Source organism: Tamandua tetradactyla, chromosome 23, assembly GCF_023851605.1.
Source record: "Tamandua tetradactyla isolate mTamTet1 chromosome 23, mTamTet1.pri, whole genome shotgun sequence".
In the NCBI taxonomy this organism is placed as follows: Eukaryota; Metazoa; Chordata; class Mammalia; order Pilosa; family Myrmecophagidae; genus Tamandua; species Tamandua tetradactyla.
The window spans coordinates 1,065,230-1,075,965 of NC_135349.1; the positions used below are offsets into that span (position 1 = coordinate 1,065,230).

A 10,736-nucleotide genomic window follows, 5' to 3' on the forward strand; every position below is an offset into this window, starting at 1 on the left:
AAGTCTGCCCGGCGGGGCGTTTCTCAAAGGGGCTGCCTGAGACACCGGCACCCACGCCGCCTGCAAGGGGGCTCGATCGCGCCGGGAGCCGCGAGGCACGGGCCGGGGCGGCTGCCGAGGGCGCGTGGGCCGGCCGAGGCGCCCCGAAGCCTAAGGGAAGACGGGCCGGGCAAGGAGCAAAGAGCCAGCTCCGCCCGGCGGCAAGGGCGAGGCCAGGGCCCCTGCCCACTCACCTCCAGCCCATCGCCTAGGCCACCCGAGCGCCTTCCCGGCCGCTCCGGCCGCCCCGGAACCGGAAACGCTTGCTCCCGCTCTCCGCGCTCCCACTTCCGGAATTGTGGGAAGCAAAACAGCGCGGCGGGAGGCAGAGGAGAGGCGGGCGGGCGGCGCCCTCGCCGTGCCTGCAGCGCCCTCTGGCGGCGGGGCAGCCGCTCAGGACACTGCAGCTTCCGCGAGCGGCCAGAGCCGGCGAGTGCCCGCCCCGCCGAGTGCCCGCCCTTGCGCGTGCCCGCCCTTGCGGGTGCCCGCTCCGCCGAGTGCCCGCTCCGCCGCGCAGCCCGCGGGGAGTACGACTGGTCGGCTGTACAGACGGGCCCCGCCGGGCCTCGGGGCTCGGACGCCTCAGGGACGGGCGGCGGGCCTGGAGTGCCCCGCGGTGGCGGCGAGGGGGAGGGAGCGCAGGAGCCCGGCGAACCCCGGGCTCAGCCTGGGACCACCACCCCCGAGCCCCAGACCTGGGCCCTGCAGGAGCCGCGGCGAGAAGGGGCGCCGGGAAGGGGCGCGGGGTCCGGCGGGGAAGGGGCGCGGGGTCCGGCCGGGACGGCGGGGAAGGGGCGCGGGGACGACGGGGAAGGGGCGCGGGGTCCGGTGGGGACGGCCGGGAAGGGGCGCGGGGACGGCGGGGAAGGGGCGCGGGGACGGCGGGGAAGGGGCGCGGGGACGGCCGGGAAGGGGCGCGGGGTCTGGTAACGTTGAAAGTTCCCATAGCTTGTAACTCAGCAGGTTCACTTTGAGAGCAGTGTGGAGCAGTGCTACCCGATGTGCGCGGGAGGACCTCTCCTGCAGCCCTGAGCTGGGGCCTGCTTGAACCGCTGGTTGGAGCGGATGGAGCCCAGCATTTCCTGGCTCTGCATCCAGTGACATCATGCTGCTGGCTTGAAATCAGTCAATGCAGGAATATCTGCACCACAGAAATTAGTAAACACCACAAACCGGGACGGCGGGGAAGGGGCGCGGGGTCCGGTGGGGACGGCAGGGAAGGGGCGCGGGGTCCGGCGGGGAAGGGGCGCGGGGGCGACGGGGAAGGGGCGCGGGGTCCGGTGGGGACGGCCGGGAAGGGGCGCGGGGTCCGGTGGGGACGGCCGGGAAGGGGCGCGGGGTCCGGCGGGGAAGGGGCGCGGGGGCGACGGGGAAGGGGCGCGGGGTCCGGTGGGGACGGCAGGGAAGGGGTGCGGGGACCGGTGGAAGGGGTGCGGGGAAGGGGCGCGGGGTCCGGCGGAAGGGGGCGGGGAAGGGGCGCGGGGTCCGGTGTGGACAGGCCGGGGAAGGGGCGCGGGGTCCGGCGGGGACGGCAGGGAAGGGGCCCGGGGACCGGCGGGGAAGGGGCGCGGGGTCCGGCGGAAGGGGGCGGGGAAGGGGCGCGGGGTCCGGTGTGGACAGGCCGGGGAAGGGGGCGGGGACCGGCGGGGAAGGGGCGCGGGGTCCGGCGGGGACGGCAGGGAAGGGGCCCGGGGACCGGCGGGGAAGGGGCGCGGGGTCCGGCGGAAGGGGGCGGGGAAGGGGCGCGGGGTCCGGCCGGGACGGCGGGGAAGGGGCGCGGGGTCCGGCCGGGACGGCGGGGAAGGGGCGCGGGGTCCGGCGGAAGGGGGCGGGGAAGGGGCGCGGGGTCCGGTGTGGACAGGCCGGGGAAGGGGGCGGGGACCAGCGGAAGGGGCGCGGGGTCCGGCGGGGACGGCAGGGAAGGGGCCCGGGGACCAGCGGAAGGGGCGCGGGGTCCGGCCGGGACGGCGGGGAAGGGGCCCGGGGACCAGCGGAAGGGGCGCGGGGTCCGGCCGGGACGGCGGGGAAGGGGCGCGGGGTCCGGTGGGGACGGCGGGGAAGGGGCGCGGGGTCCAGCGGGGACGGCGGGGAAGGGGGCGGAGACAGCGGGGAAGGGGTACCCTCAGCCCCAGGCACCCACCTGCAGACGGGGTCCGGGAATGAGGCCTTCGAGAGGGTCTTGCCACTGGGCTCCTTTGAGGGAAGAAGACTCAGAAACTCCGAGTCTTTTGGGAGGCAGCAGGCAGAGACGTGTTGGTGGCAGGCCCCTCCCGCGTCCAGAGAGGAACAGAGGCAGGGTACCTCCATCCCGGGGTGGGGGTTGTGCCCACGAGGGGCCCCCTCCCCTCCCATCTGCCCCCCCCCCAGGGTCCGGGGCCCTCTGGCTGTAGCCCCCCAACTCCCCAGGATCAAGCCAGCAGGAGCCCATCCCAGCTCAGAGGCCTGTGGGAGCCCGAGAGAGGGTCCCTGGGCAGTGGGGGTGGCCTCTTCTTGAGGGAAGCTGGGGCGGGACGAGGCGGACTTGACCGCCCTGCGCCCTCCGGTACGGGGAAGCCACACGCCCAGCCCCAGGCCTTCCACGGAGCCTTCCTTGAACCCCCACGGCCACCCGCCTGCCCCGGCCCTCCCAGGGCTCCAGGCCACCCCCTGCCCACCCCTGGGAGACTATGGGGGTCCCTTTGTCCCAGCTGCCCGGAGGCTGGGGCAGGGAAGGGATTCACCTGGTGGCCAAGCCCAGCAGTGGCTGTGTGGTCGCGGACCCCAGAGCCCCGGCTCTGCCCCCTGGAGCTCGGCCGCTTAGGCCTTCCCACCCTGGCTGCAGGGCCGAGGCCAGGCAGCCCGAGCCCCACCCCCCACATCTGGGGCCAGGAGACTGTGGTAGGGGCTGCGGGCGGTGCGGGGGCTAGGACACTGCTGTACCCCTGCCCGGCTGCCACGTGGGCCTCAGCTCCAGGGGTGGCACAGGCGCCCTGGGGCTTCCTGGGGCCGGGGCAACATGGACAGGGCAAGGCGATGGAGGGAGGACAGGTGACTCCTCAGTCTGCCAGATGTTGGCATCGCGTCGGAGGGTCCAGCAGGCGAAGCCCCCGACACAGGCGTCCCTCCGTGTCCCCTACCTCCTGGTGTGCGCCCTGGAGGCAGGGCTGCGCTCAAGGTGGGGGCTCAGAGGGGATTGCTGATTGGACACCCAGGCGAGGGCAGGTGAGCCCCCCAGGCCTGCGGGTGGGAGGGGTGGCGGGTGGCTCGGGGATGCGTTAGGAGGACACAAGAACCATCCCCTCTGCACTGAGCCCTGAACCCCCCACATGGGGGTTGCCTGAGACCCCCCACAAAACCCGCAGCCGACAGGCACTGGGGGGGCTGCTTCTGTGATGATGCCTCAGACCCCGGGGTGCACGGGGGCTCCCCAGCTGGACGGGCAACATCACAGGCGGACAGTCGGCCCTGGCTGCTGGTGCACGAGTTCCAGCCCAGCCTCCCTCCAGGGGTGGGGAAGGGGTGCAGCCTGACCCCTTGCCCCTGTGACCCCTGACCCCAGCACCTCGGGCCTCTAGCCATTCCCAGACCAGGAGGATTCTGGGTCCCCTTCACTGCCGGGTGCCCCGAGGCATCACTGCACTGGGGACAGGGCAGGAGGGCGCCCTGGCCGCCCCAGGGCCTCGGTGCATGTGGGCGCTGGGTTTGGAAGCCAGAAGAGGCGACCATGATGAGTCCACCCCACTCTCTCCTGCTCCTGTTTGCTGAAGCTCCGGATGCCATCCGCCAGCCACAGTCAGCTTCAGCAGTGGGGATTTATTAGCTTACAATTGACAGGTCTAAGGCCGTGAAATTGTCCAGTGCAAGGGGTCAGCAGGATGATACCTGGCCTCTGCAGGCTGCCGGCATCGGGGCAGCAGTTGGTCCTTCTCTCCCGGGCCTCCGTCTAAGCTTCCACAGGCCCTCTCAGCTCCTTGGGGCTTTTCTCTGGGCTCTCTGGGCTCTTCTGTCTTTTTTCCTCATATAGAACTCTAGTAAAGGGCTAAGGTCCACCTTGAATGGATGGGGTCCCAGCTCCAGGGACACCACCTAAGCAGAGGGACCACCCGCAGCAGGCCTGTGCCGCAGGAGTGGGTTAAAAGGGCCTAGTGAAAGCGTTGCCCTCCCCCTGTGTGGGACATGACGTCCAGAGGTGAAAGTCCCTGGCGATGTGGGAGAGGACTCCCAGGGATGAATCCAGACCTGGCACTATGGGATCAACAATTCCATCCTCACCAAAAGGGGGGAAAGAAGTTTAATGAAGTATCAGTGGCTGAGGGAGTTCAGAGTCCAGAGACTACTCAAGGTCATTCTTAGGCAAGCTTCAGGCAGACCTTGCTACCTGTCATAACCTGCCAACCCCAACCAGGACCATTCCTGCCAATCCTAAAGAACACCTAGGGCGATATATAAGATGCCACATGGGTCCAGGCACTAGAGTAACTTTCCAGAAACCTACAACCTCTAGATGGGTCCCTGGTCCAGATAAGTCCTGACACCTAGAGGGCCCAGCCTCTCCAGAACATCAGGTAGTTCCATCTCCCTACCCCATATTAGTGACAGCCCCTTCCAACGTGAAAAAGTTAGAAAGGCCGTAGCCCAAATACCCATAAAGAGAGGGATAAAGATCAAAGGTGATGGTGGAGTTAGAGAAGATAGGGTGTTCCAAACTGCCAAAGCTGCCAGAAAGCAGCACACCAGAGATGGACTTGCTTTTAATAAACGGGGATGTATTTAGTAAAGAACGTATAGTTCTTCAGAGGAAAGGCCGCTAACTTTCATTTGAGGTTCTTTCTTAATGGGAAGGCACAGGATGGTCTCTGCTGGCCTTCTCTCCAGGTCTCTGGGTTCCAACAACTTTCCCCGGGGTGATTCCTTTCTGCATCTCCACAGGCCTGGGCTGAGCTGCCAGTGCTGAGATGAGGTGTGCTGAGCTGCTTGGGCTGTGCTACGCTGAGTCTCTCGTTTAAGCCTCCCATGAATTAAATTGAACCTCACTCACTGAGGACAGCCCTCCCATTGGAGACTGCAGATGGGATCCTCCATAGATGAGTTTCACAGGCCAATGATTCAAATCCACAGCAGCAGAACCAGACACATCACCTGGCCAAGTTGACACGAACTTAACTACCACATAGGATTTAACAAATGGATATGACTGCTGGGTCATTGAATTGACATCTCTTTCAGTCTCCAGTATCCAAGAGCAGCCAGAAATAAAATCCTGAAATTGTGAAATCATAATCTACATCAAACTCTTCAATATGTTCTACAACTAATTGTGGCACAGTGCTTGTAAATTTATTGCTTTTTTGTATATATGTTATTTTTCACAAAAAAGAAAGAAAAGAAGCCGATCGTGATGCTAAAAATACATATATATTCCTTCTCGCCTCCTATATTCTGGAGCAGCTAGAGGGAAGAATCTGAGAGGATGGTATGGGAGCCCATGACAAGCTCCGGGTCTGTCCTGTAACTACTTGTTGAGGAGTACTTTGAAAACTATTGTATTTTATTTCTTTGCTTTGTGTATATGTTATTGTTCTAGTTTGCTAGCTGCCGGCATGCAACACACCAGAGACGGATTGGCTTTTAATAAAAGGGGATTTATTTTGTTAGTTCTTCAGAGGAAAGGCAGCTAACTTTCCACTGAGTTTCTTTCTTACGTGGAAGGCACAGGATGGTCTATGCCCGCCTTCTCTCCAGGCCCCTGGGTTTCAACAACTTTCCCCGGGTTGACTTCTTTCTGCATCTCCAAAGGCCTGGGCTGAGCTGCGAGTGCTGAGATGAGGAATGCCGAGCTGCTTGGCTGTGCTACATTGCACTCTCTCAATTAAGCACCAGCCACATTGCAGCAGACATGCCTCCTAGCCGACTGCAGATGTAATTAGCAACAGATGAGGGTCACGTACCATTGGCTTATGTCCGCAGCAACAAAACTAGGTATGCTCACCTGGCCAAGTTGACAACTGAATCTAACTAACACAGTTATATTATACAATTAAAAAGTTTAAAAAAAGAAAGAAGCCTGGCCTTTTCTGAGTAGCAGCCAAAGCCAGTGCACCCAGCAGTCACCCTGAGGTCGCTGAACTCCGCATGTCCTGTGCCCCCAGGGTGCGGCATGTCGGGACTTCCCGCTGGACCGGGGACTGGCGGTGCCTGGAAGGCCCAGGGCAGAGCCCAGCCCAGCCCGCCGACCCTGCCGGCCCCGGGGGCTCTTTGTGTGGTGAGGGCTGGACAGGGGCAGAGTTGTCTCATCGGAACCTTGTGACTGGAGGGCAGAAGGGGGCAGACCCGGCCCCCGAGGGCAGACGCTGCCTGTGGTTTAACTGCCTCCGCAGGGAGCAACTGCCCTGTTCGCCCGGGCTGGGCCTGGGCTGGGGCCAGGGTCCGGGCCAGGGTCTCCCTGCCTGGCCACACGTCCCCAGCCCAGCACCCACAGAGGCCCCGCCCGGGAGCCCTTCCTGTCCCCAGCCCTTCTGCCCCTCAAGGAACCCAGGCTCCCCCTGGGCTGGGACCCCCGACCTTTCCTTTTCGGAACCATGGTAAAATGTGCATTTCTTAAAGTTTGCTGGTTTAACCGTCTTAGTGTGTGATGTTGTCACTCTAATTACATTCCCCCCATTTCAGAAACACTTCATGCCCCCACGCAGAAACCCATTTGGCAATAACTGCCCCAGCCCTGGGTGCCCCGACTCTCCTGCCTCTGGAGTGACTGGTTCCAGACTGTTCACACGGGTGGGACCACCCCATACTTGTCCTTCTGTGCCCAGCTCCCTCCACCGGGCAGTCCCCCAGGTTTGCCGTGTGGCAGCGAGGCGCAGGGCCCCTTCCCTTCCATGGCACTGTTGTGCCCCACGGGGTAGCGGCCAAGCCCTTCACGTTTCTGAATTTGTCCTCCACCCCGTCCCGCTGCCTGCCCTGGCCCAGGCCCAGCCCCTCTCCACTTTCGGGGGGCCACAGCCCCTGCCTGACCCAGTGTGATCCCTGTGCTGCAGGTGACCTTCCAGAGCCTCGGCCCATCGCCCCCTCCATGCCCAGGGCAGACACCCTGCCCTTCCCGTGGCTCTGACCCCGCTTCTCTGCAGCCACCCTCTGCACCCAGCTCCCCCATAGAGGCTGTTCCCTCTGTGGGGATGCTGTTCCTGGTGCTCTGGCCAAAGAGCTCTTGCCTGTGCACAATCGGGTCCCGGACCCCTCCCCCAGAAGAGAGGAGAGACTTAGGGTTCAGAACGAAGAGCACCAGAGGCCAGGGAGGCCCTGAGCCCCACGTCAGTGGGGGTCCACCTTTCGTGGTCTATGCATCCCACACGGTGAGCATTCTGCAGGGCCGGCCCCATGGGCTCTGCAGCGGCTTCAGCGCTGGTGGCCACCACTCACCGACAGGCCGGGCCTCCCGCTTCCCAGCCGGGCAGCACCAGCAGACCAGGGCTCTCCCCGGGTCGGGGAGGCCAGGAGCCTCCACTGGCCGACGCCGGGGCCTAGGGGCACCTGGGAAAGGGACTCAGCTGCACGTCCATGGCCCGTGCTGTGGGCATGCTTGTCCACATTTTGCAGGCAGGGAAACTGAGGCAAAGAGGCTCAAACCCCGGCCAACACCAAGTCCCTCCCCAGGAGAGGGTCTTGCGGGGCCTGTGAATTGGTGGGGAAGGCCCAGGGGCAGCAGTGGGCCCTGGCCCCCTTTTGCTGGCTCTGGGCCTGAGCTCCCCTCCAAACCTGAGTCACTGGCCTAGAAAATGGTTGTTTAAGATGCCCGTGTCCTGCTGAGAGCTGGAGCCCACTCGGTACCCAGTGGAAGCTTTGAGAAATTCCCCTATGACAAGATCCATGCAGACAGCCTTAGGGTTGGCGATGCTCAGGGGTGCCCAGGAAAACAGAGCCTGAGAGGCCTCTGGGCGCTGCTCGCCACTCCCCCAGCAGGGCACACCCGGGAGTCAGCCTCCAGCTTCAGGTAGGCACATGCTGTCCAACAGCAAACTGAAAATAGGATGGCAGGCTCACAAGGAAATGAGCCCCCCGTCATGGCAAGGGAGCAAGCAGAAGTGGGAAAGCTGCTAAGCAAAGCGGGGGAACCCAAGGCTTTTTCTGGCCCTCAGAAGCCCCTGCCCACTGTTTTCCAGCCTCTGGCATCCTCGATGTCTGGGGAGCTACAGGGGAGCTGGAACCAGAGAGCAGGGCCGGGGGCCGGGCTCCTGGAAAGTTGGCGCCAGATTCAGGACTTGCATGCGGGGCCTGGGCGTCTCAGGCAACTGGCAGGGACAGGGGACACTCCCGCCCCACTTGGGCAACTGCGCCCCTTGGCTGGACCACCTCCCCTGGGGCCGCAGATCATTTGGTGAGGATCGGGCTGGCTGCTGCCCTGCCGTCCCAGCACTCAAAGGCCCCACGGATCCAGGCTGGGGTGCACCTGGCCAGTGGCGGAGGGCAAGTTCAGTCCAAGCCCCTGTGGGTTCCACTAGTGGGAAAACGGCAGGAGAAAAACACCTTTCAGCCGGTCCTACCAAGGAGGTGGCTTCCACCCGTTTGAAGAACTTGTCAGGCTGGATCGGACAACTGTCATGGCTCAGCCGGCCATTCACTCTCCCGACTGCGGCTGCGGGGTTGCTGGGCTTGCGGGGTGCCCCTTGGGGGTGTCGGGGCTGCAGATGGGGGGGCTGGACTGGTGGCCCCTCCCGGGCTCCCTCACCCACACGCTGGCTCTGGTGGGCGTGTCGCCGTGGAGACGCGTCATGGCTGGTAAGCGGCTTGGCCTGGACTGGAAGTCAGGGAGGTGCCCTGGGAAGGGCCGAGGGTGGAGAACCGCGGCTCCGGGGAAGCAGCTGGGCCTGGGGCCCGCAGCACCGCTCCCCTGCACTCCCGCCCGGAGCTCAGCCTGGAATCGCCACGGGGACCTGCACGACCCCTGGCCTCGGTGCCACACACCGGCCGCCCTGGAACCTGCTCCCACCCTGCGTCACCATGCTCACGGCCAGGGCTGTCACCTGGGCCTGCCCCTTCCCCCAGAGATGGTCGGGGGCTCCTGGTTCCGGCAGCCGCAGCGGCCACCTTCTTCCTGTTTTCTCGATAGCAGCACCACTGACCCCTGGGGTCATTCTGGCCTGGGCGCTGTGACCTGCTGACACCACTAGCTCCCCACCCTGCTCTCAAGTCAGACCTACCTGGTACCTCTCCCGGGGTCCTGGACCACCCCTGGAGGAGAAGCCCTGCCCCAGTGTCCCCAAGTCCCCAGGCTCCTGTCAGAACAGGCAGCATCACACCCAGAGCCCTGGTCTCCCTGGGGGGAGGGGTTCACAGCTGACCCCATGACCTGGGGGCCCTTGAGCAGGTGGTACCTGGGCTCAGGTGTCTCAGTCGAAGAATGGGGCCAAGCACCTGGTCCCAGAAACCATAGCAGTCGCACAACCAGTGGACACAGCCCAGGCGCTATGTGGGGAGGCCGGGTGGTGGGTGTAGCCAAGTGGCCGAGTGGCTGGGGTGACCAGGTGGCCGGGTGGCTGGTGTGGCAGGGTGGCCAGGTGACCAGGTAGCTGGGTGGCCTGGTGTGGAAAGGTGGTCAGGTGACCAGGTGGTTGGAGTGCCAGGTGGCAGGGTAACCAGGTGCCAGGTGGCTGGTGTGGTACGGTGGCCGGGTGACCAGGTGACCGGGTGGCCGGGTGACTGGGTGGCTGGGTGGCCAAGTTGTCGGCGCTCCCCTCCCCAGCCTGCTGGCAGCCAATCTTGCTTGGGTGCTGCTCTTGGCCCAGGCCACAGCTGCTCACTGGGAAGGCACTGCCCGGCGCCCTGCTCCGGGGCCCGAGGGACGGCTCTCGGACTGTGAATGGAGACCGGGCTGTCACTGAGCAGGATGTGTCCCTTTATTCTCACGTGCGATGGCGGCGCCTCCCTCTGAGAGCACTGTGGTTTTCAAAGCACTTCTTGGAGCCGGTCCTCCTTGGGGCAGTTTCAAGCCCAAGTCAGACCTGAGGCACAGCAGACCCAGCCGCCAGCTGCCCCCTGCACAGGGCGCACCCTGCAGGGGCCTGCCCGCAGGCACACAGTCCTGCGCACTCCCCGGGGCTGCTCTGCCCCCAGCACAGGCTGGCACTGTGGAGGGGTCGCGGCCCCCAGCACAACCCCTCAGGCCAGCCACACCCCGCCATGCTGAGAGCTGCATGAAGGCCTGTGGCAGGACCCGCCTCTCCGGGGGGTGTGCAGGCTGGGCACCCCACTTCCAAGTCACGCTCTGCTGCCCGTAGGGGGTGGGGCAGCCGGATGTCCTCTCCTGGGGAGGCCAATGCGAGTCCGGTTTGGGAGTCACCGCCGGGCCACGGTACAAGCTGCCCGGTTCCCCTGTGCCGGCCACCCGCCCCCACCATGGAGCCTGGCCCTCCCTCATCCTTCCCTGGCCCGGCCTCACCTCTTCCTGCAGTCAGGGGCCCCGGTGACCTCAGCGTCCTTCCCTTTGCAGGGGGGCCGCCTGAGTCCACCCCTTCACCCGCCCTGGTATGGACCCTGAAGATGGCCTCGCCCCTGCCAAGCCCTGGGGGAGGGGACAGCACTGCAGTGACACTCCTGATGGCACGGGCTCCCCCAGGGCAAAGGGCGGCCCCCCCCCGGGCGCCAGGCAGCCCCTACGGCCCCCAGATATCCAGGGGCCCAACTGGGCTGGCCAAACAGTGCACCTCCACCGCCCACGGGGCACG

General features: G+C 65.1%; 2 protein-coding genes across 3 annotated transcripts in view; one reads left to right on the forward strand and one right to left on the reverse strand.

Moving 5' to 3' along the window:
- The window catches only part of INTS1 (integrator complex subunit 1), a 34,786-nt gene extending 34,439 nt beyond the window's left edge, over positions 1 to 347 (reverse strand). For both annotated transcript variants that reach the window (XM_077140402.1, XM_077140401.1), the window contains exon 1: positions 234 to 347. The gene's annotated coding sequence lies outside the window, so the exon portion shown is untranslated. The remainder of the gene's footprint in view (positions 1 to 233) is intronic.
- A 797-nt stretch (positions 348 to 1,144) lies between these two features.
- On the forward strand, positions 1,145 to 5,672 carry LOC143667835 (uncharacterized). The gene is made up of 4 exons (XM_077142390.1): positions 1,145 to 1,153; positions 1,538 to 2,155; positions 2,245 to 3,240; positions 4,948 to 5,672. Exons 1-4 carry the CDS (start codon positions 1,145 to 1,147, stop codon positions 4,975 to 4,977), a joined length of 1,653 nt encoding a protein of 550 aa, XP_076998505.1. The 3' UTR covers positions 4,978 to 5,672.
- The last annotated feature ends 5,064 nt before the right edge of the window (positions 5,673 to 10,736 follow it).